A 27,579-nucleotide genomic window follows, 5' to 3' on the forward strand; every position below is an offset into this window, starting at 1 on the left:
ATAACTTCATTCCCAGGTCGTAAAGGAAGTGACTAATGAGCTGGTAGAAGTATCGGTGTAAGTAACACTAAGCAGGAAGAAAGAAGGGAGCACCCTCCACATACTGGAAAGGAAAGGCCTGGAAGGACTCAGAAAAGACAGAGATATCGTAATCCTACCGGCAGATAAAGGGTGCATGACTGTCATCCTGAACAGAATGCAATACTTTGAAAAAGCAAACATACTGCTAACCAATACCAAAACCTACCAACAGGTGGTATTGGACCTGACTCCACAGCTAGGAAATCACATTACAGCCGCTCTGAGGAACCTACATAAGACAGCTGAAATTAATAAGACAGACCTACAAAGAATGAAACCCGAAGGATCCAACGCACCCCCTTTTCTAGGACTACCAAAGCTACGTAACAAGCTCCCCTCCACCCCACCCACCTGCCCCCACAGAGCCAGAGTCTCACATCCCTACACACCGACATACAGGCTATGAAAGGAACTGCAAACTGCAACACCTGGTAGAAAACTCAATCCACTCGACCCAGGAATTCCTTAACGTCGTCAAAGACACCAAGGTAGAGGACAATGAGGTCATGGTTTCCTTCAATGTGTCAGCCCTATTCACATCAATAACCATCACTCGAGCCAAAGAAACGCTGGCCTCACTGCTAGATGAACGAAGAACACAAACACCAGACAGCACCAACTCCACCAGCGAAGACAGCACCCTCAAACTGGGAGACCTGTGCTTCATAACTCACATCACCTTCAAAGACAAGATATAAAACAAATCAATGGGATGCCTGTGGCATCAACAATATTAGGACTTCTAGCAGAAGCAGTTATGCAGAGGTTAGAATTAACAGCCCTTCCCGCGATCCAGCCCAACTTTGGGTCTGCTGTATGGAAGATACCTTTGTCACCATGAAACGCAACAAACCAGGAGAAACCCACAAGCACATAAACAACATCCTTACTGGTATAAAGTTCACCAAAAGGGAAGAAAACAATAACTGACTCCCCTTCCTTGAACAGTTCATCCACTTTACCAACACCTTCCACCCTGACCTCAAATTTACCTGGACCATCTCAGACTCCTCCCTCCCCTTCCCAGACCTCTCCATTTATATCTCGGGAGACCGAATCAACACGGACATTTACTATAAACTGACCAACTCCCACAGCTACCTAGACTACACCTCCTCCCATCCTGCCCCCTGTAAAAACACCATCCATAATTCCCAATTCCTTCGTCTCCGCCGCGTCTGCTCCCAGGAGGATCAGTTCCAATACCGAACAACCCAGATGGCCTCCTTCTTCAATGACCGCAATTTCCCCCCAGACATGGTCGACGATGCTCTCCACCGCATCTCCTCCACTTCCCGCTCCTCTGCCCTTGAGCCCCACCCCTCCAATCGCCACCAGGACAGAATCCCACCGGTCCTCACCTACCACCCCACCAACCTCCAGATACATCGTATCATCCTTCATCATTTCCGCCACCTCCAAACAGACCCCACCACCAAGGATATATTTCCCTCCCTTCCCCTATCAGCGTTCCGGAAAGACCACTCCCTCCGTGACTCCCTCGTCAGGTCCACACCCCCCCACCAACCCAACCTCCACTTCCGGCACCTTCCCCTGCAACCGCAAGAAATGCAAACCTTGTGCCCACTCCTCCCCCTCACTTCCCTCCAAGGCCCCAAGGGATCCTTCCATATCCATCACAAATTCACCTGCACCTCCACACACATCATTTACTGCATCCGCTGCACCCGATGTGGCCTCCTCTATATTGGGGAGACAGGCCGCCTACTTGCGGAACATTTCAGAGAACACCTCTGGGACACCCGGCCCAACCAACCCAACCACCCCGTAGCCCAACACTTCAACTCCCCCTCCCACTCCACCAAGGACATGCAGGTCCTTTGACTCCTCCATCACCAGACCATAGCAACACAACGGCTGGAGGAAGAGCGCCTCATCTTCTGCCTAGGAACCCTCCAACCACAAGGGATGAACTCAGATTTCTCCAGTTTCCTCATTTCCCCTCCCCCCACCTTGTCGCAGTCCCAACCCTTGAACTCAGCACCACCTTCCTAACCTGCAATCTTCTTCCTGACCTCTCCGCCCCCACCCCCATTCCGGCCGATCATCCTCACCTTAACCTCCTTCCACCTATCGCATTTCCAACACCCCTCCCCTAAGTCCCTCCTCCCTACCTTTTATCTTAGCCTGCTTGGCACACCCTCCTCATTCCTGAAGAAGGGCTCATGCCCGAAACATCGATTCTCCAGCTCCTTGGATGCTGCCTGACCTGCTGCGCTTTTCCAGCAATACATTTTCAGCTCTGATCTCCAGCATCTGCAGTCCTCACTTTCCCATTCCTAGACGTCACAGTGGAATGGAAAGCCAATGGAGAGCTGCAGACCAGCGTCGATAGGACAGCCACACACGCTGAGCAGATGCTCAACTACAGAAGCAACCATCCCAACACCCACAAACGGAGCTGCATCAGGACATGATTTAAGTGGGCCAAAACAGACCGCAGCACCCAGGAACTATGAGAAGCTGAGTTAAAAAACACCTAGATAAAATATTCAGGTACAACAGGTACCCAATAAAAACAGTCCACTGATTTCCTGCACAACAGACCTAAACAGGAAGATATAACATGCTCAGAGACTTTAGCCACCCGAACATACATCAAAGACATTTCACAGATGATGACCACACTATTCTGGCCCCTAGGCATCATGGTAGCCCACAAACCTACCACCACACTGAAGCAGCTCCTGATGAATTTAAACGATCCCATACCCACAGCCAGCAGAATGAACATCATATACTAAATACCCTGCAGGGACTGCAAGCAACATTACATTGGACAGATGGGCAGGAAACTAGCCACCAGGATACATGAGCATCAACTAGCCACCAAAAGATAACTACCACTGGTGTCATACACACAGACAAAGAGGGATACCAGTTCGACTGGGACAATACATCCATCCAGGGACAGGCACGTGCTGGACTCGCGGGGGAATTCCTAGAGGCTTGACATTCAAAACGGAACTCCATTAAAAAACACATCGATTTGGACCCCATTTACCAACCTCTCAGAAACCGAACCAGAAATGATATCAACTACCACAACAAACCAAGGCACATAAATAGCAAGTGGGTCAGAACACCAACACTTCATCAGAGGCTGACTGATGACGTTACCAAGCATGGTGATGAAATGTCTGAGCAGCTCAAAGAGCAAACTTACAACCTGATCCATAACCAGAGTGACAAATCTTCTCCAAAATCTCAAAGTTCCATCAGACTGGAAAGTAGCAAATTTAATCTGTTTATTCAAGAAAGGAGATAGGCAGAAAACAGGAAACTATAAACCAGTTAGCTTGAAGTATTAATGGGGAAACTGTTAGAATTTAGCATTAAAAAGGTCATAAGTGCACATTTGGTGAACCTCAAGATAATTTGAAAGACTTCACATGGTTTTGTGAAAATGAAGTCATATCTAACCATATTTGTTGGAACTCTTTGAATGAAGAACACATGCTCTAGAGATGCTCACATGCTCACATGATATAGAGAAAGTCACTGATGAAGATGGGGCGGCACAGTGGCTCAGTGGCTAGCACTGCTGTCTCACAGCACCAGGGTCCCAGGTTCGATTCCTGCCTCGGGCGACTGTCTGTGTGGAGTTTGCACATCTTGCCCATGTCTGCATGGGTTTCCTCTGGGTGCTCCGGTTTCCTCCCACAGTCCAAAGATGTTACAAGTCACACAACACCAGGTTATAGTCCAACAGCTTTAATTGGAAGCAGGTGGTGTTGTGTGATTTGTAACTTTGTACACCCCAGTCCAACACTGGCATCTCCCAATCAATCCAAAAATGTGCAGGTTAGGTGAATTGCCATGCTAAATTGCCCATAGTGTTAGGTGCATTAGTCAGGGGTAAATATAGGGTAGGGGAATGTGGGGCTGGGTAGGTTACTCTTCGGAGGGACAGTGTGGACTTGCTGGGCCAAAAGGCCTGTTTCCATACTGTAGGGGATCTAATCTAATCTAATCTAATCTAATCAAGATGGTTGGGCCTAAGACAGTACCCCAAGGAAGTCCTATAGAGATGTTCTGGTGCTGAGATGACTGAACTCCAACAACCACAACCATCTTCCTTTGTGCCAGATATGACTCCAACCAATGGAGTTTGCCTCTAATACCCATTGATTCCAGTTTTGCCAGTGCTCCTTGATTCCATACTCGGTCAAATGTGGCCTTGATGTCAAGGGCTGTCACACTTACCTCAACTCTGGAATTTAGCTCTTTTGTCCATGTTGAACCAAGGTTATAATGAGGTCAGGAGCCGAGTGGCCCTGGTGGAACTCAAACCAGGCATCATTGAGTAAGTTATTGCTGAGTAGGTGCTGCTTGATAGCACTGTTGATGACCCCTTCCATCACTTTGCTGATGATCAAAAGTACACTAATTGGGCAGTTAATTGGCTGGGTTGGATTTGTCCTGCTTTTTATGTATAGGTTATACCTGGGCAATTTTCCACATTGTCGGGTTAATGACAATATTTTAGCTGTAATGGAAGAGCTTGGGGAGCAGCAAGTCTGGAGCACAAGTACTATTGCCAGAATGATGTCAGGGCCCAGAGTCTTTGCAGTATGCTGTGCTTCCAACCATTTCTTGATAGCATATGGAGTGAATTGAATTGGCTGAAGAAATAAGGCAGAGCAGGTAACTGAGGTGTCAGTGGGAGACCACTTTGGGGCCAGCAACCATAATTCTATTAGTTTTAAAAAAGTGATGGAAAAGGATAGACCAGATCTAAAAATTCAAGTTCTATATTGCAGGAAGGCCAATTTTGATGGTATGAGGCAAGAACTTTCAAACACTGATTGGGCACAGATATTTCCAGGTAAAGGGACGGCTGGAAAATGGGAAGCCTCCAGAAATGAGATAACAAGAGTCCAGAGAAAGTATATTCCTGTCAGAGTGAAAGGGAAGGCTGGTAGGTATAGGGAATGCTGGATGACTAAAGTAATTGAGGGCTTGGTTAATAAAAAAAAGGAAGCATATGTCAGGTATAGACAGGATAGATCGAGTGAATCCTTAGAAGAGTATAAAGGCAGTAGGAGTATACTAAAGAGGGAAATCAGGAGGGCAAAACGGGGACATGAGATAGCTTTGGCAAATAGAAATAAGGAGAATCCAAAGGGATTTTACAAATACATTAAGAACAAAAGGGTAACTAGGGAGCAAATAGAGCCACTCAAAGATCAGCAAGGCGGCCTTTGTGTGGAGCCGCAGGAGATGGGGCAGATACTAAATGAGTATTTTGCGTCAGTATTTACTGTGGAAAAGGATATGGAAGATATAGACTGTAGGGAAATAGATGATGACATCTTGAAAAATGTCCAGATTACAGAGGAGGAAGTGCTGGATGTCTTGAAATGGTTAAAGGTGGATAAATCCCCAGGACCTGATCAGGTGTACCCTAGAACTCTGCAGGAAGCTAGGGAAGTGATTGCTGGGCCTCTTGCTGAGATATTTGTATCATTGATAGTCACAGGTGAGGTGCTGGAAGACTGGAGGTTGGCTAATGTGGTACCACTGTTTAAGAAGGGCGGTAAAGACAAGCCAGGGAACTATAGACCGGTGAGCCTGACCTCGGTGGTGCATAAGTTGTTGGAGGGAATCCTGAGGGACAGGATGACATGTATTTGGAAAGGCAAGGACTGATTAGGGATAGTCAACATGGCTTTGTGCATGGGAAATCATGTCTCACAAACTTGATTGAGTTTTTTGAAGAAGTAACAAAGAGGATTGATGAAGGCAGAGTGGTAGATGTGATCTATATGGACTTCAGTAAGGCGTCCAACAAGGTTCCCCATGGGAGACTGGTGAGCAAGGTTAGATCTCATGGAATACAGGGAGAACTAGCCATTTGAATACAGAACTGGCTCAAAGGTAGAAGACAGAGGGTGGTGGTGGAGGGTTGATTTTCAGACTGGAGGCCTGTGACCAGTGGAGTGCCACAAGGATCGGCGCTGGGTTCACTATTTTTTCTCATTTACATAAATGATTTGGGTGTGAGCATAAGAAGTATAGTTAGTAAGTTTGCTGATGACACCAAAATTGGAGGTGGAGTGGAAAACAAAGAAGGTTTCCTCAGATTACAACAGGATCTGGACCAGATGGGCCAATGGGCTGAGAGGTGGCAGATGGAGTTTAATTTAGATAAATGCGGGGTGCTGCATTTTGGGAAAGCAAATCTTAGCAGGACTTATACACTTAATGGTAAGGTCCTAGGGGATGTTGCTGAACAAAGAGACCTTGGAGGCAGGTTCATAGCTCTTTGAAAGTGGAGTTTGCAGGTAGATAGGATAGTGAAGAAGGCGTGGACTTGCTGGGACAGAAGGTATGCTTTCCTTTATTGGTCAGAGTATTGAGTACAGGAGTTGGGAGGTCATGTTGCGGCTGTACAGGACATTGGTTAGACCACTGTTGGAATAATGCGTGCAATTCTGGTCTCCTTCCTGTTGGAAGATGTTGTCAAACTTGAAAGGGTTCGGAAAAGATTTACAAGGATGTTGCCAGGGTTGGAGGATCTGAGCTATAGGGAGAGGCTGAACTGGCTGGGGCTTTTTTCCCTGGAGCGTCGGAGGCTGAGGGGTGACCTTATAGAGGTTTACAAAATTATGAGGGGCATGGATAGGGTAAATAGGCAAAGTCTTTTCCCTGGGGTCGGGGAGTTCAGAACTAGAGGGCATAGGTTTAGGGTGAGGGGGGAAAAGATATAAAAGAGACCTAAAGGGCAATTTTTTCACACAGAGGGTGGTATGAATATGGAATGAGCTGCCAGAGGAAGTGGTGGAGGCTGGTACAATTGCAACATTTAAGAGGCATTTGGATGGGTATATAAATAGGAAGGGTTTGGAGGGATAAGGGCTGGGTGCTGGCAGGTGGGACTAGATTGGATTGGGATATCTGGTCGGCATGGACGGGTTGGACCGAAGGGTCTGTATCCATGCTGTACATCTCTATGACTCTATGTACTGACCCCACTTAACTGATGAATCATTACTCCTCCAATTTGAACACCACTTGGAGGAAGCACCAAGGGCAGCAAGGGCACAAAACAGAGGATTTTAAGGTTCATCACCAACAGTGGCTCAGCAGCAGCACTACTGATGGAGCCGGTTCAACCCTAAAATACATAGCTGCAGCTAGTGGTGAGGAATCCAGAAAGACAGAAAAACAGACATGACCACACCCTCACCAATTTATGTGCCAAAGTAGCATCCATCTACTGCAGTTTTAATAGAAGTAGTCATGATTTGGAGATGCTGGTGTTGGACTGGGGTGTACAAAGTTAAAAATCACACAACACCAGGTTATAGTCCAACCGGTTTAATTGGAAGCACAATTGGAAGCACGACTATGATGACCCGATCACCTGATGAAGGGGTGTCGCTCCGAAAGCTAGTGTGCTTCCAATTAAACCGGTCGGACCATAACCTGGTGTTGTGTGATTTTTAACTTAATAGAAGTATCCATGGTACAATTCTTGTGGAGATAAATCCCATCTTCACACTAAGGGCACCCTTCATCATGTTGTGTAATATTATGATTGTGCTAAATGATTTCAAAGGATTTCAAACAGATCTAGTAACTAATGTCTGGGCATCCATGGGGTGCTCTTGATGAGCAGCAGCAACAGAATCAAGCTCCAATACATTCTGTAACCTCATAGCCCAGCATAACCCCGACTCTACCAATACCATTAAGGCAGGGGACTAACCCTAGTTCAGTGAAAAATGCAGGAGCAGCACCAAAATACCTAAAAATGAAGAGTCGAACTGCTGAAGCTACAAAACAGGACAGAACAACCATCATCAATTCCCATTATCAACATGCTGGTGTTACCATTGACCAGAAACTCTCCTTATCTAGTTATATAAGAACACACACTTCAAGAGCAAATGCTAGGAACCCTGCAGCACTACCTCATCTCCTTGCTTCCCAAAGCCTGTCTACCATCTACCGGGTGCACTATTATGCACAAAGTCAGGAGTGTGAAGGGATTCTCCTCAGTTGCCTGGGTGGGTACAGCTGCAGCAACACTCAAGAAGCTTGATACCATCCAGGACAAAGCAGCCTACTTCATTTGGATGAGTTTGAGAGCCAATTTGTCTCTCTCTCTCTCTCTCTCTCTCTCTCTCACAGCACCAGGGACCCAGGTTCGATTCCAGCCTTGGGCGACTGTCTGTGTGGCGTTTGCACGTTCTCCCCGTGTCTGCGTAGGTTTCCTCCGGGTGCTCCGGTTTCCTCCCACAGTCCAAAGATGTGCAGATCAGGTGAATTGGCCATGCTAAATTGCCCATAGTGATAGGCGCATTAGTCAGAGGGAAAAAGGTCTGGGTGGGTTACTCTTCAGAGGGTAGGTGTGGACTTTTAGGCCAATGGGCCTGTTTCCACACTGTAGGGAATCTAATCTCTCTCTCTCTTGCTCTCTCTGTCACTCTCTCTCTCTCTCTCTCTCTAAAGAAAGAGAGAGATGAGAGCTGTTAACTCTGGCAGGATGGCAGTTAGCTCTGCTGATTTTTCAACTGCCCCCTTCTTTTATACCATACCGATGATGATCTATCAATATTTTTGCAATCGGATTGGAAGTAGTGCAGAAGAAGTGCAGGGCGGCACGGTGGCACAGTGGTTAGCACTGCTGCCTCACAGCGCCAGAGACCCGGGTTCAATTCCCGCCTCAGGCGACTGACTGCGTGGAGTTTGCACATTCTCCCCGTGTCTGCGTGGGTTTCCTCCGGGTGCTCCGGTTTCCTCCCACAGTCCAAAGATGTGCAGGTCAGGTGAATTGGCCACGCTAAATTGCCCCTAGTGTTAGGTAAGGGGTAGATGTAGGGGTATAGGTGGGTTGCGCTTCGGCGGGGCGGTGTGGACTTGTTGGGCCGAAGGGCCTGTTTCCACACTGTAAGTAATCTAATCTAAAGTTACAAGGATGTGTTGCCAGGACTCAAGGGACTGAGTTATAGGGAGAGGTCAGACAAGCTAGGACTTTTTTCTTAAGAGCACAGGAGACTCGGGGGGTTGGGGATCTTATGGAAGTGTATAAGATCATGAGGGGATGGTTAGGGTGAATACATTCAGTCTTTTTTCCAGGGTTGGGAATCAAGGATTAGAGGGATAATCGGGCAATTTTGAAGGTCATTGAATGATCAGAAGGCATCAGTGTGAGGGAAGTAAGGAAAGAAAAAAGGGAACCTTGGGGGCAACCTTTTTATAAAGGGTGCTATGTATATGGAATGAGCCGTCAGTGCAAGTAGCTGAGACAGGTGCATTCACAACATTTAAAAAGCATTTGGACAAGTACGTGGATAGGAAATGTTCAGAAGACTATCAGCCTAGGGCGGGGAAATGGGGTTAGTGTGGATGGACATTTTGGTCGGCATGGACCAGTTTGGGCCAAAAGGGCCTCTCTCTGTGCTATGATCCTATAACAGTATGAAGCATTGGTATTGTTGCCTTTGCAAGGCAAATCTCTGAAAGTTCAGTGATCCATACTATAATGACACAGGGATAGCAAGCCAGACTAAATCAGACTCGCTAACACTGGATTCACAACGCAGCAAAATTTAAACATTCGAAGACCATTAAAATTGTCCTATTATCCCGAACCAACTTTAAGAATAACAGATATCAGACACTAAGTTTCTAGCTTAAACCAAAATTCACAATTTATTATTAATACTGTAACTTCAGCTGGGTAAACCCAAACAACAAGGTAATCTAATTAATGTCTGTGATTTAAACCCAATATTCTTTCATCATAACCATCACTCTCACACACAGTCAGTTAAGACCATAAGACCATAAGACATAGGAGTGGAAGTAAGGCCATTCGGCCCATCGAGTCCACTCCACCATTCAATCATGGCTGATGGGCATTTCAACTCCACTTACCCGCATTCTCCCCATAGCTAGTAAAATTGCAACATTTAAGAGGCATTTGGATAGGTAGATGAATAGGAAGGGTTTGGAGGGATATGGGCTGGGTGCTGGCAGGTGGGACTAGATTCGGTTGGGATACCTGGTCGGCATGGACAGGTTGGACCGAAGGGTCTGTTTCCGTGCTGCACATCTCTATGACTCTATGGTATCTATCATGTTGGGGATCACTAGAGGAGGCCAAGATGGATCATTCATCGGCTCTTCTGGCTGAAGATTGCTGTAAATGGAGAACAACTGCAGAATTCCAAGGAGCAGAGGGATCCAAGTGTTCTAATGCACTAGTCATAAGAAGTTTGGATGCAAGTAAGGCAAGTGGTTAAGAATGGTGGAACTCCTACAGTGAGGAAGCAGGCAATTCAACCCATCATGTCCACACTGACCCTCCAAAGAGTATCCCACCCAGATCGATCCCCACTATCCTATCCCTGTAACCTTCAATTTTCCCACAGCCAATCCACCTAGCCTGCTTATCCCTGAACACTGTGGGATAATTTCCCATGGCCAATCTACCTGCACATCTTTGGACAGTGGGAGGAAACCAGAGTACCCAGAGGAAACCCACGCAGACACACGGAGAGAATATGGAAACTCCACACAGACAGTTGCCTGAGGCTAAAAACGAACCCAGAGCCGTGCTAACCATGAGCCACTGTGTCACTAGGGGCCTGCTATTATTAGAGGGAATGAGCATAAAAGCGAGCAGGTACTGCTTTAGTTACATAGGGTGTCAATGAGACCACATCCGAAGTGCTGTGTGCACTTTCAGTATTCTTATTTGATGAAGGATGTAAATGTGTTGGAGGTAGTCCAGATGAGATATGCCAGACTGCGACCTGAAGTGAACAGGGAAGTGTCTCATGGAAAAAATTGGACAGATTGGACTTGTTTTAGGGGTGATTTGAGTGAAGTTTTTAAGATCCTGAATGGTTTTGACAAAGTGGATGAGTAAAGGATGTTTCCTTTTGTGGTTGAATCTGGAACTAAGGGACACAATTAAAATTAGGGGCTTGGCATTTTAGGGCAGTGATGGAAGGAAGTATTCTCTCTCAGAGTGCTATGAGACTTCAGAACTTTACCTTTGAAGACAAAGCAGGTGGGATCATTGGACGTTTTTAAGGCAGAAGGAATTTGCTTTTTTAAAATTTTTTTTCTTTTTTTTTAGCCCCCACACTATTGCCTAACCACGGTAGTGCTTATTTTTTTCCCCAGCACCCATGGTGTGTGTGTGCAGGTGTGAGACACAGTGAGAGACACAAGGGGCACAAATCTTTATTCAATTTCCACCACCAGGAAGAAAGGAAACACCCGAGTGGCCAGTGACAAGCAGTGCCCTTCACATCAAAGGGTAGTGCTGTGTGATCAAAACAGTGAAGGGGAGGGTAGGGACTAAATCAAAATAGAGTTGGAGGGGGAAATAATACACTCGGAATTTGCTTTTTGTTGGGAAGGGAATCAAAGACTATTGGGCGGTATGCTTGTTCGTCAGCAGTAATCAATTATGCCATCCAAGCCTTTTAAACAAAGGTACATATTTACAAGGCAAAAAATTGGGGATACTCGGGGATCCAGAGTAAATAAAATATAATTTTAACATCAATAATCTTTCCTTTTCTCAGAAAATGTGGACAACAGGACAGTTGCGGCAGAAAACACCAGTACAATGACAGGCACAGATTGTGCCAAAAGGTCCAGCATCATCTCCAGTGCCATCAGCAACACCAACATTTTCAAGGTCACCAACAATAGCAGTGCACTCTGCAACAGGTCCAGGAGAGTCAAAGAGGGCAGAACAGGCAGCAACACTTCCACCTCCATGGGCAGCACCAAGACACCCAGCACCACATCCACTATCACCAGCAGCACTAACAGACCCAGCACCACATCCACTACCACCGGCAGCACCAAAACACCCAGCACAACATCCATTACCACCAGCAGCACCAACACACCCAGCACCACCTCTATTACCAGTAGCAGCACTAACACACCCAGCACCACATCCACTACCACAAGTGACACGAACACACCCAGCACCACACCAACTGTCACCAGCAGCATTCACACACCAAGCACCACATCCACTACTACCAGTAGCACCAACACACGCAGCACCACATCCTTTACCACTAGCAGCACCAACACACCCGGCACCACAACCACAACCACCAGCAGCACCAACACACCCAGCAGCACCTCCACTACCACCAGCAGCACCAACACACCCAGCACCACATCCACTACCAACACACCCAGCACCACATCCACTACCACCAGCAGCACCAACATACCCAGCACCACATCCACTACCAACACACCCAGCAGCACCTCCACTACCACCAGCAGCACCAACACACCCAGCACCACATCCACTACCAACACACCCAGCAGCACCTCCACTACCACCAGCAGCACCAACACACCCAGCACCACATCCACTACCAACATACCCAGCACCACATCCACTACCACCAGCAGCACCAACATACCCAGCACCATCTCTACTACAATCAGCAGCACCACCACACCCAGCACCACATCCACTACCACCAGCAGCACTAACACACCAAGCACCACATCCACTACCACCAGCAGCACCAACACACCCAGCACCATATCCAGTACCACCAGCAGCACCAACACACCCAGCAGCACCTCCACTACCACCAGCAGTACCAACACACCCAGCAGCACCTCCACTACCACTAGCAGCACCAACACACCCAGCACCGCATCCACTACCACCAGCAGCACTAACACACCCAGCACCACATCCACTACCACCAGCAGCACTCACACACCCAGCACCGCATCCACTACCACCAGCAGCACCAACACACCCAGCACCGCATCCACTACCACCAGCAGCACTAACACACCCAGCACCATATCCAGTACCACCAGCAGCACCAACACACCAAGCACCACATCCACTACTACCAGCAGCACCAACACACCCAGCACCACATCAACTACCACCAGCAGCACCAACACACCCAGCACCATATCCAGTACCACCAGCAGCATCAACACACCCAGCACCACATCCACTACCACCAGCAGCACCAACACAGCCAGCACCACATCCACTACCACCAGCAGCACCAACACACCAAGCACCACATCCACTACTACCAGCAGCACCAACACACCAAGCACCACATCCACTACCACCAGCAGCACCAACACACCAAGCACCACATCCACTACCACCGGCAGCACTAACACACCCAGCACCACATCCACTACCACCAGCACCAACACACCCAGCTCTACATCCAGTACCACCAGCAGCACCAACACACCCAGCACCACATCCACTACCACCAGCAGCACCAACACACCCAGCAGCACCAGCAGCACCAACACACCCAGCAGCACATCCACTACCAGCAGCACCAACACACCCAGCACCACATCCACTACCAGCAGCAGCACCAACATACCCAGCACCATATCGAGTACCACCAGCAGCACCAACACACCCAGCACCATATCCAGTACCACCAGCAGCACCAACATACCCAGCACCATATCCAGTACCACCAGCAGCACCAACACACCCAGCACCACATCCACTACCACCAGCAGCACCAACACACCCAGCACCACATCAACTACCACCAGCAGCACCAACACACCCAGCACCACATCGACTACCACCAGCAGCACTAACACACCCAGCACCACATCCACTACCACCAGCAGCACCAATACACCCAGTACCATATCCAGTACCACCAGCAGCACCAACACACCCAGCAGCATCTCCACTACCACCAGCAGCACCAACACACCCATCACCACATCCACTACCACCAGCAGCACCAACACACCAAGCACCACATCCACTACTACCAGCAGCACCAACACACCCAGCACCACATCAACTACCACCAGCAGCACCAACACACCCAGCACCATATCCAGTACCACCAGCAGCACCAACACACCCAGCACCACATCGACAACCACCAGCAGCACTAACACACCCAGCACCACATCCACTACCACCAGCAGCACCAATACACCCAGTACCATATCCAGTACCACCAGCAGCACCAACACACCCAGCAGCACCTCCACTACCACCAGCAGTACCAACACACCCAGCACCACCTCCACTACCACCAGCAGCACCAACACACCAAGCACCACATCCACTACCATCAGCAGCACCACCACACCCAGCACCACATCCACTACCACCAGCACCAACACACCCAGCTCTACATCCAGTACCACCAGCACCAACACACCCAGCACCACATCCACTACCACCAGCAGCACCAACACACCCAGCAGCACCTCCACTACCACCAGCAGTACCAACACACCCAGCAGCACCTCCACTACCACTAGCAGCACCAACACACCCAGCACCGCATCCACTACCACCAGCAGCACTAACACACCCAGCACCACATCCACTACCACCAGCAGCACCAACACACCAAGCACCACATCCACTACTACCAGCAGCACCAACACACCCAGCACCACATCAACTACCACCAGCAGCACCAACACACCCAGCACCATATCCAGTACCACCAGCAGCATCAACATACCCAGCGCCACATCCACTACCACCAGCAGCACCAACACACCAAGCACCACATCCACTACTACCAGCAGCACCAACACACCCAGCACCACATCAACTACCACCAGCAGCACCAACACACCCAGCACCATATCCAGTACCACCAGCAGCATCAACATACCCAGCGCCACATCCACTACCACCAGCAGCACCAACACACCAAGCACCACATCCACTACTACCAGCAGCACCAACACACCCAGCACCACATCCACTACCACCAGCAGCACCAACATACCCAGCACCATCTCTACTACAATCAGCAGCACCACCACACCCAGCACCACATCCACTACCACCAGCAGCACTAACACACCAAGCACCACATCCACTACCACCAGCAGCACCAACACACCCAGCACCATATCCAGTACCACCAGCAGCATCAACATACCCAGCGCCACATCCAGTACCACCAGCAGCACCAACACACCCAGCAGCACCTCCACTACCACCAGCAGCACCAACACACCCAGCAGCACCTCCACTACCACTAGCAGCACCAACACACCCAGCACCGCATCCACTACCACCAGCAGCACTAACACACCCAGCACCACATCCACTACCACCAGCAGCACTCACACACCCAGCACCGCATCCACTACCACCAGCAGCACCAACACACCCAGCACCGCATCCACTACCACCAGCAGCACTAACACACCCAGCACCATATCCAGTACCACCAGCAGCACCAACACACCAAGCACCACATCCACTACTACCAGCAGCACCAACACACCCAGCACCACATCAACTACCACCAGCAGCACCAACACACCCAGCACCATATCCAGTACCACCAGCAGCATCAACACACCCAGCACCACATCCACTACCACCAGCAGCACCAACACAGCCAGCACCACATCCACTACCACCAGCAGCACCAACACACCAAGCACCACATCCACTACTACCAGCAGCACCAACACACCAAGCACCACATCCACTACCACCAGCAGCACCAACACACCAAGCACCACATCCACTACCACCGGCAGCACTAACACACCCAGCACCACATCCACTACCACCAGCACCAACACACCCAGCTCTACATCCAGTACCACCAGCAGCACCAACACACCCAGCACCACATCCACTACCACCAGCAGCACCAACACACCCAGCAGCACCAGCAGCACCAACACACCCAGCAGCACATCCACTACCAGCAGCACCAACACACCCAGCACCACATCCACTACCAGCAGCAGCACCAACATACCCAGCACCATATCGAGTACCACCAGCAGCACCAACACACCCAGCACCATATCCAGTACCACCAGCAGCACCAACATACCCAGCACCATATCCAGTACCACCAGCAGCACCAACACACCCAGCACCACATCCACTACCACCAGCAGCACCAACACACCCAGTACCATATCCAGTACCACCAGCAGCACCAACACACCCAGCAGCACCTCCACTACCACCAGCAGTACCAACACACCCAGCACCACCTCCACTACCACCAGCAGCACCAACACACCAAGCACCACATCCACTACCATCAGCAGCACCACCACACCCAGCACCACATCCACTACCACCAGCACCAACACACCCAGCTCTACATCCAGTACCACCAGCAGCACCAACACACCCAGCACCACATCCACTACCACCAGCAGCACCAACACACCCAGCAGCACCTCCACTACCACCAGCAGTACCAACACACCCAGCAGCACCTCCACTACCACTAGCAGCACCAACACACCCAGCACCGCATCCACTACCACCAGCAGCACTAACACACCCAGCACCACATCCACTACCACCAGCAGCACCAACACACCAAGCACCACATCCACTACTACCAGCAGCACCAACACACCCAGCACCACATCAACTACCACCAGCAGCACCAACACACCCAGCACCATATCCAGTACCACCAGCAGCATCAACATACCCAGCGCCACATCCACTACCACCAGCAGCACCAACACACCAAGCACCACATCCACTACTACCAGCAGCACCAACACACCCAGCACCACATCAACTACCACCAGCAGCACCAACACACCCAGCACCATATCCAGTACCACCAGCAGCATCAACATACCCAGCACCACATCCACTACCACCGGCAGCACCAACACACCCAGCCCAACATCTATTACCACCAGCAGCACCAACACACCCAGCACCACCTCCACTACCACCAGCAGCACCAACACACCCAGCACCACATCCACTACCACCAGCAGCACCAACATACCCAGCACCATCTCTACTACCACCAGCAGCACCACCACACCCAGAACCACATCCACTATGACCTGGAGCACCAACACACCCAGCACCACCTCTATTACTACCAGCAGCACCAACAAACCAAGCACCATCTCTACTACCATCAGCAGCACCAACACACCCAGCACCACATCCACTACCACCAGCAGCACCAACATACCCAGCACCATCTCTACTACCATCAGCAGCACCACCACACCCAGCACCATATCCTCTACCACCGGCAGCACTAACACACCCAGCACCACATCCACTACCACCAGCACCAACACACCCAGCTCTACATCCAGTACCACCAGCAGCACCAACATACCCAGCACCACATCCACTACCACCAGCAGCACCAACATACCCAGCACCATCTCTACTACCATCAGCAGCACCACCACACCCAGCACCACATCCACTATGACCAGGAGCACCAACACACCCAGCACCACATCCACTACCACCAGCACCACCACACCCAGCACCACATCCACTACCACCAGCACCAACACACCCAGCTCTACATCCAGTACCACCAGGAGCACCAACACACCCAGCACCACATCCACTACCACCAGCACCAACACACCCAGCAGCACCTCCACTACCACCAGCAGTACCAACACACCCAGCAGCACCTCCACTACCACTAGCAGCACCAACACACCCAGCACCGCATCCACTACCACCAGCAGCACTAACACACCCAGCACCACATCCACTACCACCAGCAGCACCAACACACCAAGCACCACATCCACTACCACCAGCAGCACCAACACACCCAGCACCACATCAACTACCACCAGCAGCACCAACACACCCAGCACCATATCCAGTACCACCAGCAGCACCAACACACCCAGCACCACATCGACAACCACCAGCAGCACTAACACACCCAGCACCACATCCACTACCACCAGCAGCACCAATACACCCAGTACCATATCCAGTACCACCAGCAGCACTAACACACCCAGCACCACATCCACTACCACAAGTGACACGAACACACCCAGCACCACACCAACTGTCACCAGCAGCATTCACACACCAAGCACCACATCCACTACTACCAGTAGCACCAACACACGCAGCACCACATCCTTTACCACTAGCAGCACCAACACACCCGGCACCACAACCACAACCACCAGCAGCACCAACACACCCAGCAGCACCTCCACTACCACCAGCAGCACCAACACACCCAGCACCACATCCACTACCAACACACCCAGCACCACATCCACTACCACCAGCAGCACTAACACACCAAGCACCACATCCACTACCACCAGCAGCACCAACACACCCAGCACCATATCCAGTACCACCAGCAGCATCAACATACCCAGCGCCACATCCAGTACCACCAGCAGCACCAACACACCCAGCAGCACCTCCACTACCACCAGCAGTACCAACACACCCAGCAGCACCTCCACTACCACTAGCAGCACCAACACACCCAGCACCGCATCCACTACCACCAGCAGCACTAACACACCCAGCACCACATCCACTACCACCAGCAGCACCAACACACCAAGCACCACATCCACTACTACCAGCAGCACCAACACACCCAGCACCACATCAACTACCACCAGCAGCACCAACACACCCAGCACCATATCCAGTACCACCAGCAGCATCAACACACCCAGCACCACATCCACTACCACCAGCAGCACCAACACAGCCAGCACCACATCCACTACCACCAGCAGCACTAACACACCAAGCACCACATCCACTACCACCAGCAGCACCAACACACCAAGCACCACATCCACTACTACCAGCAGCACCAACACACCAAGCACCACATCCACTACCACCAGCAGCACCAACACACCAAGCACCACATCCACTACCACCGGCAGCACTAACACACCCAGCACCACATCCACTACCACCAGCACCAACACACCCAGCTCTACATCCAGTACCACCAGCAGCACCAACACACCCAGCACCACATCCACTACCACCAGCAGCACCAACACACCCAGCAGCACCAGCAGCACCAACACACCCAGCAGCACATCCACTACCAGCAGCACCAACACACCCAGCACCACATCCACTACCAGCAGCAGCACCAACATACCCAGCACCATATCGAGTACCACCAGCAGCACCAACACACCCAGCACCATATCCAGTACCACCAGCAGCACCAACATACCCAGCACCATATCCAGTACCACCAGCAGCACCAACACACCCAGCACCACATCCACTACCACCAGCAGCACCAACACACCCAGCACCACATCAACTACCACCAGCAGCACCAACACACCCAGCACCACATCGACTACCACCAGCAGCACTAACACACCCAGCACCACATCCACTACCACCAGCAGCACCAATACACCCAGTACCATATCCAGTACCACCAGCAGCACCAACACACCCAGCAGCATCTCCACTACCACCAGCAGCACCAACACACCCATCACCACATCCACTACCACCAGCAGCACCAACACGCCAAGCACCACATCCACTACTACCAGCAGCACCAACACACCCAGCACCACATCAACTACCACCAGCAGCACCAACACACCCAGCACCATATCCAGTACCACCAGCAGCACCAACACACCCAGCACCACATCGACAACCACCAGCAGCACTAACACACCCAGCACCACATCCACTACCACCAGCAGCACCAATACACCCAGTACCATATCCAGTACCACCAGCAGCACCAACACACCCAGCAGCACCTCCACTACCACCAGCAGTACCAACACACCCAGCACTACCTCCACTACCACCAGCAGCACCAACACACCAAGCACCACATCCACTACCATCAGCAGCACCACCACACCCAGCACCACATCCACTACCACCAGCACCAACACACCCAGCTCTACATCCAGTACCACCAGCAGCACCAACACACCCAGCACCACATCCACTACCACCAGCAGCACCAACACACCCAGCAGCACCTCCACTACCACTAGCAGCACCAACACACCCAGCACCGCATCCACTACCACCAGCAGCACTAACACACCCAGCACCACATCCACTACCACCAGCAGCACCAACACACCAAGCACCACATCCACTACTACCAGCAGCACCAACACACCCAGCACCACATCAACTACCACCAGCAGCACCAACACACCCAGCACCATATCCAGTACCACCAGCAGCATCAACATACCCAGCGCCACATCCACTACCACCAGCAGCACCAACACACCAAGCACCACATCCACTACTACCAGCAGCACCAACACACCCAGCGCCACATCCACTACCACCAGCAGCACCAACACACCCAGCACCATATCCAGTACCACCAGCAGCATCAACATACCCAGCACCACATCCACTACCACCGGCAGCACCAAAACACCCAGCCCAACATCTATTACCACCAGCAGCACCAACACACCCAGCACCACCTCCACTACCACCAGCAGCACCAACACACCCAGCACCACATCCACTACCACCAGCAGCACCAACATACCCAGCACCATCTCTACTACCACCAGCAGCACCACCACACCCAGAACCACATCCACTATGACCAGGAGCACCAACACACCCAGCACCACCTCTATTACTACCAGCAGCACCAACAAACCAAGCACCATCTCTACTACCATCAGCAGCACCAACACACCCAGCACCACATCCACTACCACCAGCAGCACCAACATACCCAGCACCATCTCTACTACCATCAGCAGCACCACCACACCCAGCACCACATCCACTATGACCAGGAGCACCAACACACCCAGCACCACATCCACTACCACCAGCACCAACACACCCAGCTCTACATCCAGTACCACCAGGAGCACCAACACACCCAGCACCACATCCACTAGCACCAGCACCAACACACCCAGCAGCACCTCCACTACCACTAGCAGCACCAACACACCCAGCACCGCATCCACTACCACCAGCAGCACTAACACACCCAGCACCACATCCACTACCACCAGCAGCACCAACACACCAAGCACCACATCCACTACTACCAGCAGCACCAACACACCCAGCACCACATCAACTACCACCAGCAGCACCAACACACCCAGCACCATATCCAGTACCACCAGCAGCACCAACACACCCAGCACCACATCGACAACCACCAGCAGCACTAACACACCCAGCACCACATCCACTACCACCAGCAGCACCAATACACCCAGTACCATATCCAGTACCACCAGCAGCACCAACACACCCAGCAGCACCTCCACTACCACCAGCAGTACCAACACACCCAGCACCACCTCCACTACCACCAGCAGCACCAATACACCCAGTACCATATCCAGTACCACCAGCAGCACCAACACACCAAGCACCACATCCACTACCATCAGCAGCACCACCACACCCAGCACCACATCCACTACAACCAGCACCAACACACCCAGCTCTACATCCAGTACCACCAGCAGCACCAACACACCCAGCACCACATCCACTACCACCAGCAGCACCAACACACCCAGCAGCACCTCCACTACCACCAGCAGTACCAACACACCCAGCAGCACCTCCACTACCACTAGCAGCACCAACACACCCAGCACCGCATCCACTACCACCAGCAGCACTAACACACCCAGCACCACATCCACTACCACCAGCAGCACCAACACACCAAGCACCACATCCACTACTACCAGCAGCACCAACACACCCAGCACCACATCAACTACCACCAGCAGCACCAACACACCCAGCACCATATCCAGTACCACCAGCAGCATCAACATACCCAGCGCCACATCCACTACCACCAGCAGCACCAACACACCAAGCACCACATCCACTACTACCAGCAGCACCAACACACCCAGCACCACATCAACTACCACCAGCAGCACCAACACACCCAGCACCATATCCAGTACCACCAGCAGCATCAACATACCCAGCACCACATCCACTACCACCGGCAGCACCAACATACCCAGCACCATCTCTACTACCATCAGCAGCACCTCCACACCCAGCACCACATCCACTATGACCAGGAGCACCAACACACCCAGCACCACATCCACTACCACCAGCACCAACACACCCAGCTCTACATCCAGTACCACCAGCAGCACCAACACACCCAGCACCACATCCACTACCACCAGCAGCACCAACACACCCAGCACCACATCCACTACCACCAGCAGCACCAACACACCCAGCACCACATCAACTACCACCAGCAGCATCAACACACCAAGCACCACATCCACTACCACCAGCAGCACCAACATACCCAGCACCATCTCTACTACCATCAGCAGCACCACCACACGCAGCACCACATCCACTATGACCAGGAGCACCAACACACCCAGCACCACATCCACTACCACCAGCACCAACACACCCAGCTCTACATCCAGTACCACCAGCAGCACCAACACACCCAGCACCACATCCACTACCACCAGCAGCACCAACACACCCAGCACCACATCCACTACCACCAGCAGCACCAACACACCCAGCACCACATCAACTACCACCAGCAGCATCAACACACCCAGCGCCACATCCACTACCACCAGCAGCACCAACACACCCAGCACCACATCGACTACCACCAGCAGCACTAACACACCCAGCACCACATCCACTACCACCAGCAGCACCAATACACCCAGTACCATATCCAGTACCACCAGCAGCACCAACACACCCAGCAGCACCTCCACTACCACCAGCAGTACCAACACACCCAGCAGCACCTCCACTACCACGAGCAGTACCAACACACCCAGCAGCACCTCCACTACCACCAGCAGCACCAACACACCCAGCACCACATCCACTACCACCAGCAGCACCAACACACCCAGCGCCACATCCACTATGACCAGGAGCACCACCACACCCAGCACCACATCCACTATGACCAGGAGCACCAACACACCCAGCACCACATCCACTACCACCAGCAGCACCAACATACCCAGCGCCACATCCACTACCACCGGCAGCACCAACATACCCAGCCCAACATCCATTACCACCAGCAGCACCAACACACCCAGCCCAACATCTATTACCACCAGCAGCACCAACACACCCAGCAGCACCTCCACTACCACCAGCAGCACCAACACACCCAGCACCACATCCACTACCACCAGCAGCACCAACATACCCAGCACCACATCCACTACCACCAGCAGCACCAACACACCCAGCCCAACATCTATTACCACCAGCAGCACCAACACACCCAGCACCACCTCCACTACCACCAGCAGCACCAACATACCCAGCACCATCTCTACTACCACAAGCAGCACCACCACACCCAGCACCACATCCACTATGACCAGGAGCACCAACACACCCAGCACCACCTCTATTACTACCAGCAGCACCAACAAACCAAGCACCATGTCCTCTACCACCGGCAGCACTAACACACCCAGCACAACATCCACTACCACCAGTACCAACACACCCAGCTCTACATCCAGTACCACCAGCAGCACCAACACACCCAGCACCACATCCACTACCACCAGCAGCACCAACACACCCAGCAGCACATCCACTACCACCAGCAGCACCAACACACCCAGCACCACATCCACTACCACCAGCAGCACTAACACACACAGCACCACATCCACTACCACCAGCAGCACCAATACACCCAGCACCATATCCAGTACCACCAGCAGCATCAACATACCCAGCGCCACATCCACTACCACCAGCAGCACCAACATACCCAGCACCACATCCACTACCACCGGCAGCACCAACACACCCAGCCCAACATCTATTACCACCAGCAGCACGAATACACCCAGCACCACATCCACTACCATCAGCAGCACCAATACACCCAGTACCATATCCAGTACCACCAGCAGCACCAACACCCCCAGCAGTACCTCCACTACCACCAGCAGCACCAACACACCCAGCAGCACCTCCACTACCACCAGCAGCACCAACAAACCCAGCACCACCTCCACTACCACCAGCAGCACCAACACACCCAGCACCACATCCACTACCACCAGCAGCACCAACATACCCAGCACCATCTCTACTACCATCAGCAGCACCACCACACCCAGCACCACATCCACTATGACCAGGAGCACCAACACACCCAGCACCACATCCACCACCACCAGCACCAACACACCCAGCTCTACATCCAGTACCACCAGCAGCACCAACACACCCAGCACCACATCCACTACCACCAGCAGCACCAACACACCCAGCACCACATCAACTACCACCAGCAGCACCAACACACCCAGCACCACATCCACTACCACCAGCAGCACCAACATACCCAGCACCATCTCTACTACCATCAGCAGCACCACCACACCCAGCACCATATCCTCTACCACCGGCAGCACTAACACACCCAGCACCACATCCACTACCACCAGCACCAACACACCCAGCTCTACATCCAGTACCACCAGCAGCACCAACACACCCAGCCCAACATCTATTACCACCAGCAGCACGAATACACCCAGCACCACATCCACTACCATCAGCAGCACCAATACACCCAGTACCATATCCAGTACCACCAGCAGCACCAACACCCCCAGCAGTACCTCCACTACCACCACCAGCACCAACACACCCAGCACCACATCCACTACCACCAGCAGCACCAACATACCCAGCACCATCTCTACTACCACCAGCAGCACCAACACACCCAGCACCACATCCACTACCACCAGCAGCACCAACACACCCAGCGCCACATCCACTATGACCAGGAGCACCACCACACCCAGCACCACATCCACTATGACCAGGAGCACCAACACACCCAGCACCACATCCACTACCACCAGCACCAACACACCCAGCTCTACAGCCAGTACCACCAGCAGCGCCAACACACCCAGCACCACATCCACTACCACCAGCAGCACCAACACACCCAGCTCTACATCCACTACCACCAGCAGCGCCAACACACCCAGCACCACATCCACTACCACCAGCAACATCAACATACCCAGTGCCACATCCACTACCACCGGCAACAACACACCCAGCTCTACAGCCAGTACCACCAGCAGCACCAACATACCCAGCGCCACATCCACTACCACCGGCAGCACCAACATACCCAGCCCAACATCCATTACCACCAGCAGCGCCAACACACCCAGTACCACATCCACTACTACCAGCAGCACCAACACACCCAGCACCAGATCAACTACCACCAGCAGCACCAACACACCCAGCACCATATCCAGTACCACCAGCAGCATCAACATACCCAGCCCAACATCTATTACCACCAGCAGCACTAACACACCCAGCAACATATCCAGTACCACCAGCAGCATCAACATACCCAGCCCAACATCTATTACCATCAGCAGCACCAACACACCCAGCACCACATCAACTGCCACCAGCAGCACCAACACACGAAGCACCACATCCACTACTACCAGCAGCACCAACACACCCAGCACCAGATCAACTACCACCAGCAGCACCAACACACCCAGCACCAGATCAACTACCACCAGCAGCACCAACACACCCAGCACCACATCCACTACCACCAGCAGCACCAACATACCCAGCACCACATCCACTACCACCGGCAGCACCAACACACCCAGCCCAACATCTATTACCACCAGCAGCACTAACACACCCAGTACCATATTCACTATCAGCAGCAGCACCAACACACCAAGCACGACATCCACTACCACCAGCAGCACCAACACACCAAGCACCATATCCACTACTACCAGCAGCACCAACACACCCAGCACCACATCGACTACCACCAGCAGCACTAACACACCAAGCACCACATCCACTACTACCAGCAGCACCAACACACCCAGCACCACATCAACTACCACCAGCAGCACCAACACACCCAGCACCACATCAACTACCACCAGCAGCACCAACACACCCAGCACCATATCCAGTACCACCAGCAGCATCAACATACCCAGCACCACATCCACCACCTCCAGCAGCACTAACACACCCAGCACCACATCAACTACGACCAGCAGTACCAACACACCCAGCACCATATCCAGTACCACCAGCAGCATCAACATACCCAGCACCACATCCACCACCTCCAGCAGCACTAACACACCCAGCACCACATCCACTACCAGCAGCATCAACACACCCAGCACCATATCCAGTACCACCAGCAGCACCAACATACCCAGCCCAACATCTATTACCACCAGCAGCACTAACACACCCAGCACAACATCCACTACCACCAGCAGCACTAACAGACCCAGCACAACATCCATTAGCACCAGCAGCACTAACACACCCAGCACAACATCCACTATCACCAGCAGCACTAACACACCCAGCATCACAACCACTACCACAGGCAGCACCAACACACCCAGCATCACATCGACTACCACTAGCAGCACCAACACACCCAGCACCACAATCACTACCACCAGGAGCACTAACACACCCAGCATCACAACCACTACCACAGGCAGCACCAACACACCCAGCATCACATCGACTACCACTAGCAGCACCAACACACCCAGCACCACAATCACTACCACCAGGAGCACCAACACACATAGCACTACAGCCACTACCACCAGCAGCATCAATACACCCAGCACCACATCCACTACCACCAGCAGGACCAACATACCCAGCACCACATCGACTACCACCAGCAGGACCAACATACCCAGCACCACATCCACTACCACCAGCAGGACCAACATACCCAGCACCACATCCACTACCACCAGCAGCACCAACACACCCAGCTCTACATCCACTACCACCAGCAGCGCCAACACACCCAGCACCACATCCACTACCACCAGCAACATCAACATACCCAGCGCCACATCCACTACCACCGGCAACAACACACCCAGCTCTACAGCCAGTACCACCAGCAGCACCAACACACCCAGCACCACATCCACTACCACCGGCAGCACCAACATACCCAGCCCAACATCCATTACCACCAGCAGCGCCAACACACCCAGTACCACATCCACTACCACCAGCAGCACCAATACACCCAGTACCATATCCAGTACTACCAGCAGCACCAACACACCCAGCACCACATCCACTACTACCAGCAGCACCAACACACCCAGCACCACATCCACTACTACCAGCAGCACCAACACACCCAGCACCACATCCACTACTACCAGCAGCACCAACACACCCAGCACCACATCCACTACCACCAGCAGCACCAACATACCCAGCACCATCTCTACTACAATCAGCAGCACCACCACACCCAGCACCACATCCACTATGACCAGGAGCACCAACACACCCAGCACCACATCCACTACCACCTGCACCAACACACCCAGCTCTACATCCAGTACCACCAGCAGCACCAACACACCCAGCACCACATCCACTACCACCAGCAGCACCAACACACCCAGCAGCACATCCACTACTACCAGCAGCACCAACACACCCGGCACCATATCCAGTACCACCAGCAGCAACATACCCAGCGCCACATCCACTACCACCAGCAGCACCAACACACCCAGCACCACATCAACTGCCGCCAGCAGCACCAACACACGAAGCACCACATCCAC

At 52.2% G+C, this 27,579-nt stretch overlaps 1 protein-coding gene across 1 annotated transcript in view; it reads left to right on the forward strand.

The window, feature by feature from the left end:
• Positions 1-27,579, forward strand: part of LOC140492466 (uncharacterized) — a 119,199-nt gene that overhangs the window by 36,963 nt on the left and 54,657 nt on the right. Inside the window, exons 4-5 of the mRNA XM_072591355.1 lie at positions 11,655-11,802; positions 23,947-24,088. Of these exons, the coding sequence (XP_072447456.1) occupies positions 11,655-11,802; positions 23,947-24,088 (290 nt within the window). The remainder of the gene's footprint in view (positions 1-11,654; positions 11,803-23,946; positions 24,089-27,579) is intronic.

This window comes from Chiloscyllium punctatum, chromosome 21, assembly GCF_047496795.1.
Source record: "Chiloscyllium punctatum isolate Juve2018m chromosome 21, sChiPun1.3, whole genome shotgun sequence".
NCBI lineage: Eukaryota > Metazoa > Chordata > Chondrichthyes > Orectolobiformes > Hemiscylliidae > Chiloscyllium > Chiloscyllium punctatum.